The sequence below is a fragment of the Schistocerca cancellata genome, chromosome 11 (genome assembly GCF_023864275.1).
Source record: "Schistocerca cancellata isolate TAMUIC-IGC-003103 chromosome 11, iqSchCanc2.1, whole genome shotgun sequence".
Lineage (NCBI taxonomy): Eukaryota > Metazoa > Arthropoda > Insecta > Orthoptera > Acrididae > Schistocerca > Schistocerca cancellata.
Genome location: NC_064636.1, coordinates 76,104,144 through 76,125,551, shown reverse-complemented (window position 1 = coordinate 76,125,551; position 21,408 = coordinate 76,104,144). Strand labels below are relative to the sequence as shown.

General features: G+C 41.5%; 1 protein-coding gene across 1 annotated transcript in view; it reads right to left on the bottom strand.

The window, feature by feature from the left end:
- Nucleotides 1–691: 691 nt before the first annotated feature.
- Nucleotides 692–21,408, bottom strand: part of LOC126108781 (cation-dependent mannose-6-phosphate receptor-like) — a 124,289-nt gene continuing 103,572 nt past the window's right edge. Inside the window, exons 6-7 of the mRNA XM_049914132.1 lie at nt 12,645–12,771; nt 692–1,923 (exon numbers count right to left, since the gene is read on the bottom strand). Coding sequence (XP_049770089.1) covers nt 1,789–1,923; nt 12,645–12,771 — 262 coding nt within the window. The 3' untranslated portion in view covers nt 692–1,788. The remainder of the gene's footprint in view (nt 1,924–12,644; nt 12,772–21,408) is intronic.

Below are 21,408 nucleotides of genomic sequence, written 5' to 3'. Positions count from 1 at the left end.
GCCTACCATTTCCTGACATGAACAACGTACAGGTCATACTGAAGAACATTGCCGCGGCACTGAAGAACGGGTCCTACCCCTACTCAGACCAACCATACCCTTTCACCCCGCCAGACCAGCCCACACCTCCCCTCCCCCATCGACCGTTCCACCTTCGCACGTACAGATATCGTGACGCGTTGATGGAAGCGCTCACGAAGAAAGAACTACCCTTGATAAATTCACACCCCATCTTCCCGCCTTCCCAGTGGGACGTCCTAGTAGATACCATAGACAAATGGGTGAAGGAAGAGTACAGGTCTGGTAGGAAGAAGATGCCCACTGAAGATCTGGAAGAGACTGCAACGTAAACAGCAACCATGCGAGGCCATCACCTCTGTAGCGGAGACCCATGCCATATGCCATAACCCACCGGCCAGTCACGTAGGCCGTTCGTTTTCGTTTTCTACTTCTCTCACTGTCCCTCTCACTATCCTTTAATCTTTCTGTCAAAAAAAAAAAAAAAAAAAAAAAAAAAAAAAAAAAAAAAAAAAAAAAACCAGCACAAATGTCAAGTAATAAAAACACCCACCATCACCATGTCATCCCATATTACCACCACACCATTTAAGAAGGCGAAGTGCATAAAGCGCTAGAACTTCGTGCGTCTGCACGCGCAACAGAAGGTAATGCACAGTAAATCTTTTGCTTCAACATTTTATGCTTTATTGAAAAGTACACATCAATAACATACAATTTATTTGTATTTGTACAACGCAAAATCAGGTTCAACACGTGCAGTGTGATATTAATTGGAAAAAGAACATGATATATTAATATGTTTCCTTGTGCACAGGCATGTAAATTTTAGACGGGCGGAATTGTACGCACAGGCTCAATAAATAATGTCAAAATTTAAAATCTTACATTTTGTACAAAGACCTGTACAATACCAAAACAATAAATGCTTCATAGATTTGAAAATAAGACTTATCAACTGATTTGCTATACATACACTACACACAGAAAGACATGTTCTACTCTAAATGTAATACAGAAAATTTTGGGAACATAAATAACAACTCATATTTTATTCTCACACTTATCCTGAACAACAAATCTGAAATGTGCACAGACTCCAGAATTGTTGATTTAAATAAAGCCTCAATCTGGCAGGATAAACCCAACTCATCTTTCACAGTAGCACAAATATTGTGAGGAACGTCAAGCATGCACATGCACGCAAAACACACACACACACACACACACACACACACACACACACACGTATCAGTGAATTATGAGATCATTAATGTACAGACAAATAGCAACACAACTGAAAATATTTTTCTCAAGACACACTTCTTTCCAACAGAGCATACTAGCTACAAATTACAAGCAAGCAATAATTATGAAGCAAAGTGCGAAAAATATGAGGTACTCTGAAATTACTGTCAAATGTTTTGTATAAAAATCACATGTATGGAATTGTAAGTAACATTTCCTCTGCAATACTACGCTGAAATGTAGGCAGAAAAAGTTACAGCATTCTTCATCTCAGACACATGTCCAACCACAAAATTTAGATGTAAACACTGAAGCTAAAAAGGTGGACAGATAATCTGTATTTCTGCCACTCTTAAGACACCCATATGATAGGAATACTAAGAATGAGATATTTGGGACACGGCCAGGTTTCCCTTCCGTAAGCAGTAAGCTGTAAAAGAAGAAACTGAGGGCGGCGTAGCAGTGGATCCGCCAGGTGAGCTGGCAGAAAAAACAGGACTAGACGGACAGGCACAGCAACTGTCATGGCTGGAGCGGCGCGTCGTCCCTGTCCGAGTCAGTGAAGCTGCCGCCAGCAATCTGTTGCCAGCCGTCTGAGCGAGACAGGCTGCGGCCGTCTGCAAAGTCACCACGCCGGCACACCAGGTTGCACCCGTCCTAATAATAATTATTATTATTAACAACAATAAACAAATGGAATGGACAGAATCAAAATTGTAAGTGATCTACAATTGCTTCTTGAAAATATCTGGAAAACACAAAAGATTCTAATACAATGGGAAATATTATTCATTCACTTGTTACATAAATCCCAAAGAAAGCAGGTGTTGACAGATGTGAAAATAACCAAACTATCAGATTAATAAGACATGGTTGCAAAATACTAACACGAATTCTTTACAGACAAATGGAAAAACTGGTAGAAGCCGAGTTCGGGGAAGATCAGTTTGGATTCCGTAGAAATATTGGAACACGTGAGACAATACTGACCCTACGACTTATCTTAGAAGCTAGATTAAGGAAAGGGAAACGTACGTTTCTAGCATTTTTAGACTTAGAGAAAGCTTTTGACAATGTTGACTGGAATACTCTCTTTCAAATTCTGAAGGTGGCAGGGGTAAAATACAGGGAGCGAAAGGCTGTTTACAATTTGTTCAGAAACCAGATGGCAGTTATAAGAGCAGAGGGGCATGAAAGGGAAGCAGTGGTTGGGAAGGGAGTGAGACAGGGTTGTAGCCTCTCCTCGATGTTATTCAATCTGTATATTGAGCAAGCAGTGAAGGAAACAAAAGAAAAATTAGGAGTAGGTATTAAAATCCATGGAGAAGAAATAAAAACTTTGAGGTTCGCCGATGACATTGTAATTCTGTCAGAGACAGCAAAGGACTTGGATGAGCAGTTGAACGGAATAGACAGTGCCTTGAAAGGACGATATAAGATGAACATCAACAAAAGCAAAATGAGGATAATGGAATGTAGTTGAATTAAGTCGGTTGATGCTGAGGGTATTAGATTAGGATATGAGACACTTAAAGTAGTAAAGGAGTTTTGCTATTTGGGGAGCAAAATAACTGATGATGGTTGAAGTAGAAAGGATATAAAATGTAGACTGGCAATGGCAAGGGAAGCGTTTCTGAACAAGAGAAATTTGTTAACATCGAGTATAGATTTAAACGTCAGGAAGTCGTTTCTGAAAATATTTGTATTGGGTGTAGCCATGTATGGAAGTGAAACGTGGACAATAAATAGTTCGGACAAGAAGAGAATAGAAGCTTTGAAATGTGGTGCTACAGCAGAATGCTGAAGATTAGATGGGTAGATCACATAACTAATGACTAGGTATTGGATAGAATTGGGGAGAAGATGAGTTTGTGGCACAACTTGACTAGAAGAAGGGATCGGTTAGTGGGACATGTTTTGAGGCATCAATGGATCACGAATTTAATATTGGAGGGCAGCGTGGAGGGTAAAAGTCATAGAGGGAGACCAAGAGATGAATACATTAAGCAGATTCAGAAGGATGCAGGTTGCAGTAGGTACTGAGAGATGAAGAAGCTTGCACAGGATAGAGTAGCATGGAGAACTGCATCAAATCAGTCTCAGGACTGAAGACCACAACAACAACAACAACAACAACAACAACAACATAAAAAGGACACAAACAAAATGTCATCAATTACAGAGGGGTGACACAACTGGCAGTGGTGTACAAAATATTATCAATAATTCTTCTGAACAGAGTTGAGGATTTAGACAAAAAACTGGTTGAATTGCGCGGTTTTCGAAAGGACAGCTCATGCACGGAACAGATTTTATGTTAAAATCAATAAATTGCTGTAATGTTAACCAGCAAGCCTATAATAGTATCCTTTATTGATTTCAAGAAAGCATTACATTCAATAGTCCCAAATACGATAAACAAAATCATTAGAAAATCTGTTGTAAAAGTAAAATTATCAAACATAACTCACGAAGCTCTAACATATATGATATCTCGTGTTAAATTTATGGGGAAAGTCTCTCAGCCATTTGAAATAAAACTGGTGTTAGACAAAGGGACAGCTTCTCAAATTTATTGTTTAATTGTCTTATTTATTTAATTATGTATTTATTTTAACTGTACGAGTCTGTAATTTGGAGCAAAAAAGTCACAAAACTGAACGGATAATACTGGGGAGGCAAAACAAGGAAGGAAAGATGCAAGACTTTTGCGGATGATTTTGTGACACTTTCAGAAAATCAGACAGAAGCCGTTACTCAAATCTTCTGCAAAAAATGGCGAATAGGAACTAGTTGCAAAATTGCACCAGAAAGCAACAAAATTCATGACAAATATAAACCAAGATACAAACACAAAAAGGTAAAACAAGAGTTGGTAAATATTTTGGGGAAACTATACAGCAGAATGTAACAGAAAAATTTACAATAGATGTAAGCATTATTACAATGGAATGAGCATATGGTTTGACAAAAAATATTTACAATAAGAAATGCATATCTAGAAAAACAAAACAAAAACACTATACCACAGTGGCAAGACCAGAATGTTTATATGCGTATGAATACTTAATGATGAACTGTAAGCTGAAAAGAATAGTGGTGTGTGCAGACAGATCATTAGGAGAATAATGGGTGCAATATAAACTGCAGATGGTTGGGAAATGGGAAGTAATCAGAAGATCTACAAAAATAGAGAGAAAATATCAGAAGTAATGGCAAGGCGAAGATTAATCTTCTTTGGACAACTCTATCAAATGAATGAGAAAAGGCATAAGTTGATACATGCTACTATTGGTCAATATGAAGATAACAAAAACAACAACAACATTAATACTAATAATTCCAACAAAATGTGTCATAAATATAAGAATTCACGTAATCACAAAATATTTACAATAAAAAGTGCGTATCAAGAAGTGTAGAAATAACGAATTACAGAATGCCTCTATGCAAGTGAATGCCTAGCACTGACTTATAAGTTAGTCAAATTAGCAATAGAGGAGATAGTACATATTCCAGGTTTCCTGCAGACACAGTTCTGTTGTGGTATGGATAACAGGCGTATCGCAGTGTGCGAATGAAATAGCGCAGAGCAGCTGTAAATGTGATCCAAAGCTGAAGTACGTGGGGCAGTATGATTCTTGTGAGCAAAATATCTAAATTGCAAACAGATTAACCGTGGAATTCTGGTGGTGTAGTTCTAAATGCAATGTCACACTCAGCCATAGACAGGGTATATACGTGGACAAGGAAAAAAAATTAACCAGATTTTTCCCAGATGTCCCGATTAATAATACACTTTTTCCTGGGACAAAAATACACCTTTTCTGTGTAAAGCTTATTAACCCTTTGAATGCTTAAGGTTTTATACACTGACGTATAACTTCCTGGCACTTTAGAAAACGAGCATCACCGCCCCCCCCCCCCCCCCTCAAAAAAAAAATTAGAAAGATCTTTGGTGTGCAGCATCACGTACACTGCACATTTTCATATTACGAAAGTATATATTTGGTTATAATAGAAGGAAACATTCCACGAAGGAAAAATATATCTTAAAACAAAGATGATGTGACTTACCAAATGAAAGTGCTGGCAGGTCGACAGACACACAAACGAATACAAACATACACACAAAATTCAAGCTTTCGCAACAAACTGTTGCCTCATCAGGAAAGAGGGAAGGAGAGGGAAAGACGAAAGGATGTGGGTTTTAAGGGAGAGGGTAAGGAGTCATTCCAGTCCCGGGAGCGGAAAGACTTACCTTAGGGGGAAAAAAGGACGGGTACACACTCGCGCACACACACACATATCCATCCACACATATACAGACACAAGCAGACATGCTTGTGTCTGTATATGTGTGGATGGATATGTGTGTGTGTGTGCGCGAGTGTGTACCCGTCCTTTTTTCCCCCTAAGGTAATTCTTTCCGCTCCCGGGACTGGAATGACTCCTTACCCTCTCCCTTAAAACCCACATCCTTTCGTCTTTCCCTCTCCTTCCCTCTTTCCTGATGAGGCAACAGTTTGTTGCGAAAGCTTGAATTTTGTGTGTATGTTTGTGTTCGTTTGTGTGTCTGTCGACCTGCCAGCACTTTCATTTGGTAAGTCACATCATCTTTGTTTTTAGAAAGTATATATTTGAATTATACCAAACATTGCACGTTAGTTTCTGAAGCACTGAAACAGAGAGCGCGATGTGCTTTAGTAAGCCAATCATAGCTGATGTCCTGTGATCTCCCTAGCAAATATTCAGGACACAGGACACGTGACAAGTCAGCCAATAGAAACCGACATCACTGGTCAGTAGCGCGAACACAGAAATAGGAAAAGTTAATGGTTTAAATTAATATACATAGTGCAGCTACAAGATACACAAGGTGTTCACGTATAACATTAGTCTTTTTTGCATGTTTTACACCTTAATATACATCACACAAATGTGCTATTAAAATTTTAAATAATACATAAACATCTGGACTCGAAATTCTTCTAAGTGGTTGGCCCTAAGAGTGTTAAGCTTTAAATGAGAATCAAATGCTCTGTGATTTAAGAAATTCAAAGCACATTCGCACACGTAACCTAATTCATCTCGCATAAAATGTAATTTACTTTGATAGTAATGCTTTTCAACCACCATTCGCAATATTTTCCTATGACCTGTTACAATTCATTTCAGCATTTGTCAGAGAACACCAGAAAACGGCGTTACTGTGTGTGTGTGCAGATATGGTGACGTAGGAAGCCCACATGTCCATACCTATATAGCATTAAGAGTTCTTACATCAAGTCGTAAACAAAACAGATCATCAGAGGGTACTCAAAGGACATCGGAATTTCGTAAACCAGACTAAAATGCATTATTCAGCTGAAAGTGCACAATGTGGTATGTCCAGATTCACGAAGAGTTAAGTCCCAACCTGATATTACACTTTTCATTGTGGTTTTCGTGTTGCAAATTTTCTTGGGAGTATCAGTACTATATTATCTCACGTTTGGGTCTTTATTATGGTATATCGTCATATGTGCCAGGAGACAAGAACCGGCACTTGTAATTCAGCAAACAGTTGACACTAGCCAATACTGTGGAATGAAACACTTTGTTTCAAATAAATTGACTGCCTCAGCAGACAAAAAGACCCAAGTTCCTTTAGCAAATCAACAGAAATAACTTCAGTGTTCTGCAAAGCAATTAATGCGACTGCCAAAAACCTGGAAATAAAATAAAATCAGGAAACTAAAACTAACAACACATGTTAGCCTTCCATAAGTATGTAAATATATTTTAATTAACTTGCTAGCTCTCGGCCACAGAAATCCATTCTGTTTTCATTTGACGTGAGAGTAGTGAAGGAAGAAGAAACAACAGACTCACTAAACCTAAACACATGTCATGTGGAGACTACCACCCTCTCCATTTACATTGCTCTGTGCATGCACGAATCTGCCAGCTTGGGCTCGCCAGAAGAATTTTTCCGGCTAGTGTCTGGCTGCTTGTTGCCACTGCTGCTACAGCTAACAGCTGTACTTCAACTAGCAATAAGTGGGAGCAGGTACTGCTCAGACGTGACTCAATTGCGTATGCGCAAGAGCCTGCTGGCAACTGCTCAAACAAACCCAGTGTAATAATTTTTTCATAGTGTGGGGCCACATTCATAATTCAGGGCTATTACAAATGATTGAAGCGATTTCATAAATTCACTGTAGCTCCATTCATTGACATATGGTCATGACACACAACAGATACGTAGAAAAACTCATAAAGTTTTGTTCGGCTGAAGCCGCACTTCAGGTTTCTGCCGCCAGAGTCTTCAAGGGCGCAGTGAGACAAAATGGCGATAGGAGCCGAGAAAGCGTATGTCGTGCTTGAAATGCACTCACGTCAGTCAGTCATAACAGTGCAACGACACTTCAGGACGAAGTTCAACAAAGATCCATCAACTGCTAACTCCATTCGGCGATGGTATGCGCAATTTAAAGCTTCTCGATGCCTCTGTAAGGGGAAATCATCGGGTCGGCCTGCAGTGAGCGAAGAAACGGTTGAACGCGTGCGGCAAGTTTCACACGTATCCCGCGGAAAATTGGCTCATGCCACAACTGGAGACCAACAGCGCCGACTTCATCTTTCAACGGGACGGTGCTCCACCGCACTTCCATCATGATGTTCGGCATTTCTTAACCAGGAGATTGGAAAACCAATGGATCGGTCGTGGTGGAGATCATGATCAGCAGTTCATGTCATGGCCTCCACGCTCTCCCGACTTAACACCATGTGATTTCTTTCTGTGGGGTTATGTGAAAGATTCAGTGTTTAAACCTCCTCTACCAAGAAACGAGCCAGATCTGCGAGCTCGCATCAACGATGCTTTCGAACTCATTCATGCTGCACCGAGTGTGGGAGGAACTTGATTATCGGCTTGATGTCTGCCGAATCACTAAAGGGGCACATATCGAACATTTGTGAATGCCTAAAAAAACTTTTTGAGTTTTTGTATGTGTGTGCAAAGCATTGTGACAATATCTCAAATAATAAAGTTATTGTAGAGCTTTGAAATCGCTTCAATCATTTGTAATAACCCTGTATATTTATTTAAAGTAAGTACCCCCATTAGACTGTTTTTTATTTGCAGTGTTACATTTACACGATCACGATTTCGGCTTCAGAGTGACATTATCAAGTGTTTTCTGGTAAAGCCTACTGCTTTGTTTAATCACTGAGTATACCATCACGAGTGAACGACAGTGGGCTAAGCCATCTATCATTCAGTCACGATGGTTGAGCCGTGGTAAAAATTGTTTCGAAGAGCGCGCTGCAGCGCGTAGTGTAAAGCAGTCGCTCTCCATTTCTGGTGGTGGCGCCGCTGTGGCAATCGCAGCTTTGGTGTCTCCCTCTGGTGGGAAAGGGGAAAAGGTTGCCTGGACACGTACATTTAAGGGGCGCTATGAGCTCGCCAGTCGGTCAGTCGGAGTGAGTCTGTGTCTCTGCTTCTCGTCCGCATTTTGTGAGGCGTTTAGTGTCTGTCTTTTATTCGGATCAACCTTTAAAGCCGGCAAAATGAGAGTCTTTCGACTCTGCCAGTAGAGAACTCAGCGAGTGGTCGCCTGGTCAGGGCTTAATTCCCGCATCTGAGTCTGCGCGTTAGGCCGCGAGTCTGCTCGAGTTGCTCAAGCAACGGTCATTGGCGGTTGGATCGATCGTTTGGTCGGTCGCGCACTGAGACACAAGATGACTTGTCCGCCTCGAGCGTTGGCGCGTGTGAGGTCGCCACGTGAGTCCAGTGGGCCGCGCTGAATAGCGAGGGGAGTGGTTTCGCAGTCGACACGAGAGCAACAGGAGTCAACCCACAACATCATTCGGGCTGGTGTGAGCTGCAACTCCGCGGTGTAACTGGTTCTCCGAGTGCTTGTGGGCCCCTTCAGTTACCATGGCTCGGTCCTTTCCTGGTGCAGAGATATCGTTTTGCCAGTGGGCGTGTTTCCTCTGCACGGCTGGGTCCAAGTCAGTATTTCCGCCGTCGTGTGCCTGAAAGTGAGTGGGAGACGCACCAGCAGTGCAGTCGTGACGGAGCAGCAGTCGCGGACGGAGCAGTGGGCAGTCGGTTGGTTGCTGCGGACCAGGAAAGACGGGAGATTGGCGCGCTTTCCTGCGTCTGTTGAAGCGGCTGGCAGCGGACGGTTCGTGAGAGCGATTTGAGGGTGCCGCGCCAGGTCTTCTCCAGAAAGCGCAGTTTATTAGAAGTTAAGTTACTGGTGATATGCTGTGTGATTTACTCTTGTTGAATGCTACTTGTTTTCTTAGTCAGTCTCTCGTCCCCAGCTTGCTTGTCTGACTCTTGTTCGCATTTGTTAGGCAGTTAATGTCTGTCTGTCATTCGGAGCTATCTCTGTCATGTTTGTTGGATTCGGTGTGTGAATGAATTTATTGCTTGGAGTGTAACGGCCGAATTCCTGAAATATGTTTTTATCTTGCCTATCATTTTGAGAGGCGGTATATGTATACTGTAAAGCATGTTAAATCGTTTGGCCAACCTTGTATAATTTTACATAAGATTGCATTTCGTGGGCTTTTATTTAAATGGTCATTTTAGTATATAAAGTTGCCACCCTTCCACCGTAAGACTTTTCTTAGAAGTTAAAATCAAGTTGCACCTTCAACTTTTACTTTAAGGTAATCAGGTGTGTTGTAGATTTTGCACCCGTGTAGTCTTTCAGAGGTTGTTGTGAGCGGTCATAACTACGGCCGTGTCAAAAGGGAGTGGCCAGGTTCACAGCCCGAAAGCTCATACACTCAAAAATTTGTTTCTTTCAGCCCCTGAATAAATTGTAACTTGATACTTAGAGAGTGCTTTCTGCTTATAATTTTAAATCTGTTTCTTTTTAAATAAAATTTAAGAAAAAGGCTTTTAGGAATGAAATTCCCATTTGTTAAAAGCAATTTCAATTCGATTTCATCAGTTACTCCCTGGTAACTCCTTCCACACTCACATAGTGTGATTAAACGTGTTAATGTTCTTGATGAATCGCTAGTAAATAAAGTAAATTCTTAAGAAAAAGTTTTGAAAGTAAATTCAAGGTTCAATTGTATGCTCAGTGATAAAACAGAAATATTGACTCTTAGACAATGTGTCTAATAGTGTATTTAAAAAACGGCAGTATGCCATATTAGGCACTGCATAACACTTAAAACACTTGATAATGGCACTTTAAAGCCGAAATCATGATCGTGTAAATGTAACACTGCAAATAAAATACAGTCTAATGGCAGTACTGAGAACCTAGTGTAAACCGTTGTGCTGTCATGGTCATCGGAATCAGTTTGTATTGCACAGTCATTGTCCTACAGCCTTTAACACATTTTGGTGTTAGCAGATGCTTGTGTGTGGACTGTGTTTTGTTGTTGGGAATGGCACATTTCCGTTGCACCTTAAATTTATTGTGGTTTTCTTTCCCTCATTTATGTTTTATTGTTACAGCATTATTTTGCAGTAGCGGGCTGAAGTAAAATTCTTTGTTAGAGTATCAGCTCTTACAGTCAAAATTACAAAAATTTAACTGAAAACTACCACAATGAAAAATTTCTGGAATTCTAAAAAATTACCAGGTTTTCCCCGGTTTTCTCCCGAGTATCATGTCGTTTTTAGAAACCCAGAATCTACTATGTAGGAATCAACATGGATTCCGGAAACAGCGATCGTGTGAGACCCAACTCGCTTTATTTGTTCATGAGACCCAGAAAATATTAGATACAGGCTCCCACGTAGATGCTATTTTTCTTGACTTCTGGAAGGCGTTCGATACAGTTCCGCACTGTCGTCTGATAAACAAAGTAAGAGCCTACGGAATATCAGACCAGCTGTGTGGCTGGATTGAAGAGTTTTTAGGAAACAGAACACAGCATGTTGTTATCAATGGAGAGACGGCTACAGACGTTAAAGTAACCTCTGGCGTGCCACTGGGGAGTGTTATGGGACCATTGCATTTCACAATATATATAAATGATCTAGTAGATAATGTCGGAAGTTCCATGCGGCTTTTCATGGATGATGCTGTAGTATACAGAGAAGTTGCAGCATTAGAAAATTGTAGCGAAATGCAGGAAGATCTGCAGCGGATAGGCACTTGGTGCAGGGAGTGGCAACTGACCCTTAACATAGACAAATGTAATGTATTGCGAATACATAGAAAGAAGGATCCTTTATTGTACGATTATATGATAGCGGAACAAACACTGGTAGCAGCTACTTCTGTAAAATATCTGGGAGTATGCGTGCGGAATGATTTGAAGTGGAATGATCATATAAAATTAATTGTTGGTAAGGCGGGTACCAGGTTGAGATTCATTGGGAGAGTCCTTAGAAAATGTAGCCCATCAACAAAGGAGGTGGCTTACAAAACACTCGTTCGACCTATACTCGAGTATTGCTCATCAGTGTGGGATCCGTACCAGATCAGGTTGATGGAGGAGATAGAGAAGATCCAAAGTAGAGCGGCGCGTTTCGTCACAGGGTTATTTGGTAACCGTGACAGCGTTACGGAGATGTTTAACAAACTCAAGTGGCAGACTCTGCAAGAGAGGCGCTCTGCATCGCGGTGTAGCTCGCTGTCCAGGTTTCGAGAGGGTGCGTTTCTGGATGAGGTATCGAATATATTGCTTCCCCCTACTTATACCTCCCGAGGAGATCACGAATGTAAAATTAGAGAGATTAGACGGAGGCTTTCAGACAGTCGTTCTTCCCGCGAACCATACGCGACTGGAACAGGAAAGGGAGGTAATGACAATGGCACGTAAGGTGCCCTCCGCCACACACCGTTGGGTGGCTTGGGGAGTATAAATGTAGATGTAGATGTAGAAAAAATTCCTGGGTTTTTTTCCCAGATTTCCGGTAGTCCTGGGGCGTATATACCCAGATAGTGAAACACTGTCACCAATTTGATCAAGGCCACACCCACAGGTGAAATGTCCAGGCAGTAAAGGAACTAATTCGTAGAAATTGCAGATTTTCCATCAAAGAGGACCTTCACACAGCAGTTCTCAAATGGCTGCACGACCAAAAAGTAAATTTCTATTGTCGACAAACTAAACAAGTGATAGAACGTTCAGACCACAGTTTAGAGAGGCTCGGTGACTATATGCTGGAAAATAGCCGAGTATTTGTCACTTTTAGGTGTAGTTCAGGATTTAAGAACAGTAATACGGCCTGCCGCAATAATGTTTAACTTTCTTTCTGAAGTCTCCCCGTAGATCATAAGCTGACCCGTTCCTCAACATCATGGTACAAATCAAAACAAACTATCTGTAGATTGTAGAACCAACACCGACCAATACTACAGTTGTATTATTAGTGAGAGCCCTCTATTGGGCACATTACTATTACTCACAGCTTGCAGATGTCCTAAGTTAATCCAGAAGTCTTTGTTGGGAATCTGGTCAAAGCCTTTGGCACCACACACCAGCCGTCGATAACCGACACCAATAAGCAGATACGTTCCAGCTACTGCGGCAAACCTGCAACAAAACCACAAAATGTGAAATGAAATGAAAATTTTGAAAAGTTCGTGCAGGACATAGTGGACTGCATAGGACAACAAAATACAAATCCATTGCAGTACAGATGTGTAGAAACAACTGTAAATAAATAAATAAGTAAAACAAAACACACACTCACTCTCTCTCTCTTGCGCTCTCACTCTCTCACAAATAACCCTTTATTTATTATTCAAGGGCTTGCAGCAACCACTTGCTATTTTAATATCAAATTTGTATTAATATCCTTTATCATTTTCACACTATCTACAGAAGGTTCACACAAAACTTTATGTAATAAACAAATCATACGACAACAGCAGTATCAATTTGGTATCATAAAACAGGTCATCTACTGTATTTTTACTGGAAGTCAAAAGGTGTACTAATTCTGTGGTATGATAGTCTGCAGTTTTAGATTTGATCCTCGGCTCCAACAGGAGGTGTGTGTAAAAAAAAGTGACATTCTGCTATATTTACTTTTTTCACGATAAGTTTTATCTAGCTATATAAAGAAAAAAGTGCTTCCGGTGAAATGCTTTTTCTCAGCAACTACATATTACTTTTATCATTGACATGACTAATAAAGTTACCTGTCTTAATTTTTATCCCTATTCAAATTATGCCTGCAAGGGCATTACAGCTAATTAACTTCAGAAGCGTAATTTCTACTCAGCTTACTACATGTTACAGCGGATGCTATTACAAACACTGTATAGCAGAAGTATATATTTAAAAAACACAATACTATTCAAATACATCTTTTCCATTTGCCTCATACAAAACACAATTACATATCACTACCTCCTTACATAACACTAAATGAAAGAGCCCATGACAGAAACAAATTTTTCTTTTACATTAAACATTACATTATTCCTCCTAAATTAACAAACAGCAAAGTCTTCTAATGTAGATTATTTTTTAAAGAAGTCATTTCTTTTCTTTTTCGCCAAATGGTGTCCACCAAAGATATATTATTCTTTTTATCACAGTTTATTTTTTTTAACATTTCTTTATATCACTGCTCAACATTGGACCTCACATACTGCCACAAACCCGAAAATATGTCCTTCAAGCTTATAGTCGCAGTTACAATCACTGCCTACACAAGGCACCACAAGAATGTCGCAGATCTGGCACGGTCTTGTATTTTCGTGAAATAAAAGACATTACCTACATACAAAACAATTTGTCCTTAACTGGTGGGGAGGGAAAACCACAACTTGTTAGCATAAAAAAACAAAAATATTATAACTGTCAATGGACAATACTGGTCCCTCACAACAGAATATTTTCCGCCCAAGTGCTAATTCAGGTGGACGGGCTTGCGTCCTGATCACTTGTTGAGAACAGTCGTGCTAGAGAGAGCTATTCATATACTGGCCACACCAGCTCCTCGCAACACATCTGACACTGATTTCGAGTCCACAGGCGGCACTGGCAAACCGTGTTCAAGTTGCGTAAGCCAAGGCAGAAATAGATTAAGAAACATGTAACAAAGAGTGCCTTTCCCAAACATTCAAGTGTGCACCCCAAAATAAGGAGAACTGTTTTACAAAAAATTGTATATTTGACAGAACATTTTTAAAACTTAACGCCTTCAAAATAGTGTCCATCAGATATCAAACAATGGAAAATCCAGGATGGAATGTAACAATACAGGGCTATTACAAATGATTGAAGCGATTTCATAAATTCACTGTAGCTCCATTCATTGACATATGGTCACGACACACTACAGATATGTAGAAAAACTCAAAGTTTTGTTCGGCTGAAGCCGCACTTCAGGTTTCTGCAGCCAGAGCGCTCGAGAGCGCAGTGAGACAAAATGGCGACAGGAGCCGAGAAAGCGTATGTCGTGCTTGAAATGCACTCACATCAGTCAGTCATAACAGTGCAACGACACTTCAGGACGAAGTTCAACAAAGATCCACCAACTGCTAACTCCATTCGGCGATGGTATGCGCAGTTTAAAGCTCCTGGATGTCTCTGTAAGGGGAAATCCACGGGTCGGCCTGCAGTGAGCGAAGAAACGGTTGAACGCGTACGGGCAAGTTTCACGCATAGCCCGCGGAAGTCGACGAATAAAGCAAGCAGGGAGCTAAATGTACCACAGCCGACGGTTTGGAAAATCTTACGGAAAAGGCTAAAGCAGAAGCCTTACCGTTTACAATTGCTACAAGCCCTGACAACCAATGACAAAGTCAAACGCTTTGAATTTTCGGCGCGGTTGCAACAGCTCATGGAAGAGGATGCGTTCAGTGCAAAACTTGTTTTCAGTGATGAAGCAAAATTTTTTCTTAATGGTAAAGTGAACAGGCACAATGTGCGAATCTGGGCGGTAGAGAATCCTCACGCAGTCGTGCAGCAAATTCGCAATTCACCAAAAGTTAACGTGTTTTGTGCAATCTCACGGTTTAAAGTTTACGGCCCCTTTTCCTTCTGCGAAAAAATCGTTACAGGACACGTGTATCTGTACATGCTGGAAAATTGGCTCGTGCCACAACTGGAGACCGACAGCGCCGATTTCATCTTTCAACAGGATGGTGCTCCACCACACTTCCATCACGATGTTCGGCATTTCTTTAACAGGAGATTGCAAAACCGATGGATCGGTCGTGGTGGAGATCACGATCAGCAATTCGTGTCATGGCCTCCACGCTCTCCCGACTTAACCCCGTGCGATTTCTTTCTGTGGGGTTATGTGAAAGATTCAGTGTTTAAACCTCCTCTACCAAGAAACGTGCCAGAACTGCGAGCTCGCATCAACGATGCTTTCGAACTCATTGATGGGGATGTGCTGTGCCGAGTGTGGGAGGAACTTGATTATCGGCTTGATGTCTGCCAAATCACTAAAGGGGCACATATCGAACATTTGTGAATGCCTAAAAAAACTTTTTGAGTTTTTGTATGTGTATGCAAAGCATTGAGAAAATATCTCAAATAATAAAGTTATTGTAGAGCTGTGAGATCGCTTCAATCATTTGTAATAACCCTGTACTTGTCCCAATGTTTTTTCCAGTGGTGGAAACAGTTTTTAAATATGTCTGAAATTATGCTGTTTAGTGGCTCCAGCATAATTTAACTTTTTTTTGGGCCATTTCTTCTTTGTCTTGAAAATACATTTTTAAAACTTAAACGCCTTCAAAATTGTGTCCATTTTCAAAATAGTGTCTATTTTCAAAACATCTGTTCCAAGTTCCTAATTTTATAACTGATGCTTGACAAATGTAACTTTGCTTGTACTGCACTTACATTATGAGACTGTTAAAACACGTTTTGAACTAACCCATTAAATTTAGACTGCCTTAAGCCTGCGTAAAGTGAGTTTGGAAACGTTATTGCACTCATGGGAATCAACACGAAGGACGTGGAAAAATAAGATGACAGCTATTGGTAATTCATACATCCGCTATCGGATTAATACAGTGGCAGCTAATGGGAATGAAAACGTCCGTTTAGAAATGAATTCGGGGTCAGTCGCAAGCTCACCGACGAAATTCCAACGTATCAAAATGATGAAACTAGTGGCAATAAAAAAAGTCACAAGGGGGCAAGGTTTGGTGAGCAGGGTGGGCGAGAAACTGTCATCATTTTGTTTTTGGTCTAAAACTGTCTCTTGTGGTGAAAAAGCTGATCTCCTGATTGCCGCAATGCGGGTCTTTCTCTCACCGCTTCATTTCGAGGTAGTAATGCCGGTTAACTGTGGTACCCAGAGGGACAGATGCGTGGATGACAACAACCTCGATGTCGTAAAAACAAACCGACACTGTCTCGATGTGAGATCTCACTGTCTTCCTTTTTTAGATCTTGGTGGTGAAGGCTGGAGTCTTCCTCAGTTTCTGAGCTATACCCGTAACACAACGATTTGTCACCCGTGATGACTTTTGCATCAAAATCTGGATCAATTTCTAATTGTTCTTTCAATTCCAGGCACACGTGCAAAGGACTGGTCATCAAGAAAGCACATGCAAGACGAATTTTCCTGCAACACATTTCATCTTCAGATCGCCAGTCAAATTCACGGTACGAACTCTAGGATATTCCAGTCATTTCCAACGATTCATCAACTGTTTTACGACAGCCAAATACGTCCTCAATACACCGTGTTTCAATGTCTTCATCTCCGTAATTCGAGGGATGTCCAGGTCGTTATTCATTTTCAATTGACATCTGAATACTTTTAAAAAGAGAAAATCACTCTTAAAACCTTACCTGCCTCAAAGCTTCCAACCCCAACAGGAAACAGAGCCTGATATTAGCACACTGGTTTTTATTGTCTGCACTGAAAAATTGCCAAACACGTCGAACAGTGCTAACAAAAATAGTCATACTGGCCACAATAACATTTCCACAACCACACCACTAGGGCGACTGCTCCGAAATGGCGTCTAATCAAGCAACCTAGTGGGAGAATTCAGAACTGATGTTCTACCGACAGGTGGCAAAAGTTTCATTACATTTGGGTCCCCCACTCGTAGGTGGAAATGGCAGAAAGAAACAGCATTCTTACCTTACCATTTACACTCTTGTATACCAAAATCTGTGGACTTCACTGCTTCATGAAATACCGATAATGGTGAATGTACAGTTTTATTTTATACTGAGTAAATTATAACGTCAAAGATGTGAGAACTTGTTGTTATCATTGTTCTTAAGAGGAGTTATAATGGAAAAAATTATTTTTTCACATTTTCAGATTTTTATCTCATTATAAAATTTGCAATTTTCCGAATAAAATGATATAAAACTTCCTGGCAGGTTAAAACTGTGTGCCGGACCGAGACTCGAACTTGGGACCTTTGCCTTTCGCGGGCAAGTGCTCTACCAACTGAGCTACCCAAGCATGACTCACACTCCGTCCTCATAGCTCCAATTCCACCAGTACCTCGTTTCCTACCTTCCAAACTTCACAGAAGCTCTCCTGCGAGCTTCTGTGAAGTTTGGAAGGTAGGAGATCAGTTACTGGAGGAACTGAAACTGTGAGGATGGGGCGTGAGTTGTGCTTGGGTAGCTCAGTTGGTAGAGCACTTGCCCGCGAAAGGCAAAGGTCCCGAATTCGAGTCTCGGTCTGGCACACAGTTTTAATCTGCCAGGAAGTTTCATATCAGCGCACACTCCACTGTAGAATGAAAATTTCATTCTAAAATGATATATATGTATCACTTATAAACTCACAAGGGAAGTATTTTATTTTATTTTTTAAAATATAATCTATACCGGTTGAAAATATTAAAATTTTTACGTGCATTACTTCAAGATCTAATAAAAACGCTAATTTTTTATATAGAAGGCTGTGGATTGCTGTGTTATAAAGGTTAAATTACATGTTTGTATTGGTAGAACTGTCCAAAACAGGATCATATCATTTCATAGTATGAGCATGTGTTTTATGTCGAAGTGTTAACATTTTTCCGAGGAAAAGTGACAAATAGATTGGTAAATCTCTCAAAAAGTAAAGTATGATGTCAAAAAAGAGTGTTTTTAAGAACTTTGGGTTTCATGGTAATAGATTCTCGAAAACAGGGAAACATTGTGTTCAACATATGGCGTGGGAAGTTACGGACAATGAAATACGCTAGACTCTCGCTAAATTGGCCATTCCTCGCACATATGGGTGCCGGATTAGCATAAGTGCCGGATTGTTGAGAGTGTCTAAAATTTAGTATCAACACATAGGGATTGTACTTTATCAAATCAAAAGATACATTCATTTTTACAGAAAACTTAGTCCTCGAGTGTGTACATGCATATTAGTATCACTTGACATTCACAATGAAACATGTCCCAAAGTTTTAGTTGCCACCATGATGATACGCGACAGTAGAATGCTTTATCACACAACAGCTTTACAAGCATTTCATAGGTCCTGCCATGTTTCTGACTGTTGCATAATGTATAGTATTTGAGAGTTGTAGCATCGCGTTTTAGTACCTGAATAGTGTAAATTCGCGTAGTCGTCTGTCATCTGTTTTTGTTTTGAACGGCCAGTGTCGGTTGGTCACAGTCAGTGTGCTTCCTGCCGCCGTTGGATAAGCAGCTGCAGCAGCAAGTCGTATACTCCTAGCTCACTCATTTGTTACATAGTTTAATTCTTAATTTCTTTGCGTGTTTTTGGTACTTGCATTGTTTAATTCATAAATTTCGGGCGTATTATAGTATTTGAGAGTTGTAGCATCACGTTTTAGTACTCGAATAGTGTTAAATCGCGTAGTCTCCTTCCGCCGCCGAGCAGTGTGTCAGCAGTGCACAAGTGGCAGCATTACTGCATTTACTAGGCAATCTTGTATTTTAATAACCGCTTCAATTCTGTGTCGTTTTGTTTGCGCTCTCTGTAGATTAGTTCAGACGTTCTTTGCACAAGTTTTTAGCATGGATAGGGACTGCAACTGCTGTGTTCGGATGCAGGCTGAGTTGGCATCCCTTCACTCCCAGCTTCAGACAGTGTTGGCTTCGGTCACACAGCTTGAGGCTGTTGCCAATGGGCATCACTGTGGGGGTCCGGATGGGGGTTTGTCGGGGACGGCCAGCTCGTCCCACGCATCCCCCGATCGGACTACGACTGTGGTTGCCCGGGATACTGCCCGCATTGAGGCTGATCCCTCACCTGTGGTAGAGTGGGAGGTCGTCTCAAGGTGTGGCAGGGGGCGAAAGACATTCCGGAGGGCTGAACGGAAGGCCTCTCCAGTTTGTCTGACGAACCGGTTTCAGGCTCTGTCTCAGGCTGATACTGATCTTCAGCCTGACATGGCTGCTTGTCCTGTTCCAGAGGTTGCCCCTCAGTCTGCAAGATCCGGGCAGTCGCAGAGGGTGGGCTTACTGGTAGTTGGGAGCTCCAACGTCAGGCGCGTAATGGGGCCCCTTAGGGATATGGCAGCAAGGGAGGGGAAGAAAACCAAAGTGCACTCCGTGTGCATACCGGGGGGAGTCATTCCAGATGTGGAAAGGGTCCTTCCGGATGCCATGAAGGGTACAGGGTGCACCCATCTGCAGGTGGTCGCTCATGTCGGCACCAATGATGTGTGTCGCTATGGATCGGAGGAAATCCTCTCTGGCTTCCGGCGGCTATCTGATTTGGTGAAGACTGCCAGTCTCGCTAGCGGGATGAAAGCAGAGCTCACCATCTGCAGCATCGTCGACAGGACTGACTGCGGACCTTTGGTACAGAGCCGAGTGGAGGGTCTGAATCAGAGGCTGAGACAGTTCTGCGACCATGTGGGCTGCAGATTCCTCGACTTGCGCCATAGGGTTTCGGGTTCCGCTGGATAGGTCAGGAGTCCACTACACGCAACAAGCGGCTACACGGGTAGCAGGGGTTGTGTGGCGTGGGCTGGGCGGTTTTTTAGGTTAGATGGCCTCGGGCAAGTGCAGAAAGGGCAACAGCCTCAACGGGTGCGGGGCAAAGTCAGGACATGCGGGGACCAAGCAGCAATCGGTATTGTAATTGTAAACTGTCGAAGCTGCGTTGGTAAAGTACCGGAACTTCAAGCGCTGATAGAAAGCACCGAAGCTGAAATCGTTATAGGTACAGAAAGCTGGCTGAAGCCAGAGATAAATTCTGCCGAAATTTTTACAAAGGCACAGACGGTGTTTAGAAAGGATAGATTGCATGCAACCGGTGGTGGAGTGTTCGTCGCTGTTAGTAGTAGTTTATCCTGTAGTGAAGTAGAAGTGGATAGTTCCTGTGAATTATTATGGGTGGAGGTTACACTCAACAACCGAGCTAGGTTAATAATTGGCTCCTTTTACCGACCCCCCCGACTCAGCAGCATTAGTGGCAGAACAACTGAGAGAAAATTTGGAATACATTTCACATAAATTTTCTCAGCATGTTATGGTCTTAGGTGGAGATTTCAATTTACCAGATATAGACTGGGACACTCAGATGTTTAGGACGGGTGGTAGGGACAGAGCATCGAGTGACATTATACTGAGTGCACTATCCGAAAATTACCTCGAGCAATTAAACAGAGAACCGACTCGTGGAGATAACATCTTGGACCTACTGATAACAATCAGACCCGAACTTTTCGACTCTGTAAGTGCAGAACAGGGAATCAGTGATCATAAGGCCGTTGCAGCATCCCTGAATATGGAAGTTAATAGGAATATAAAAAAAGGGAGGAAGGTTTATCTGTTTAGCAAGAGTAATAGAAGGCAGATTTCAGACTACCTAACAGATCAAAACGAAAATTTCTGTTCCGACACTGACAATGTTGAGTGTTTATGGAAAAAGTTCAAGGCAATCGTAAAATGCGTTTTAGACAGGTACGTGCCGAGCAAAACTGTGAGGGACGGGAAAAACCCACCGTGGTACAACAACAAAGTTAGGAAACTACTGCGAAAGCAAAGAGAGCTTCACTCCAAGTTTAAACGCAGCCAAAACCTCTCAGACAAACAGAAGCTAAACGATGTCAAAGTTAGCGTAAGGAGGGCTATGCGTGAAGCGTTCAGTGAATTCGAAAGTAAAATACTAGGTACCGACTTGACAGAAAATCCTAGGAAGTTCTGGTCTTACGTTAAATCAGTAAGTGGCTCGAAACATCATGTCCAGACACTCCGGGATGATGATGGCATTGAAACAGAGGATGACAAGCGTAAAGCTGAAATACTAAA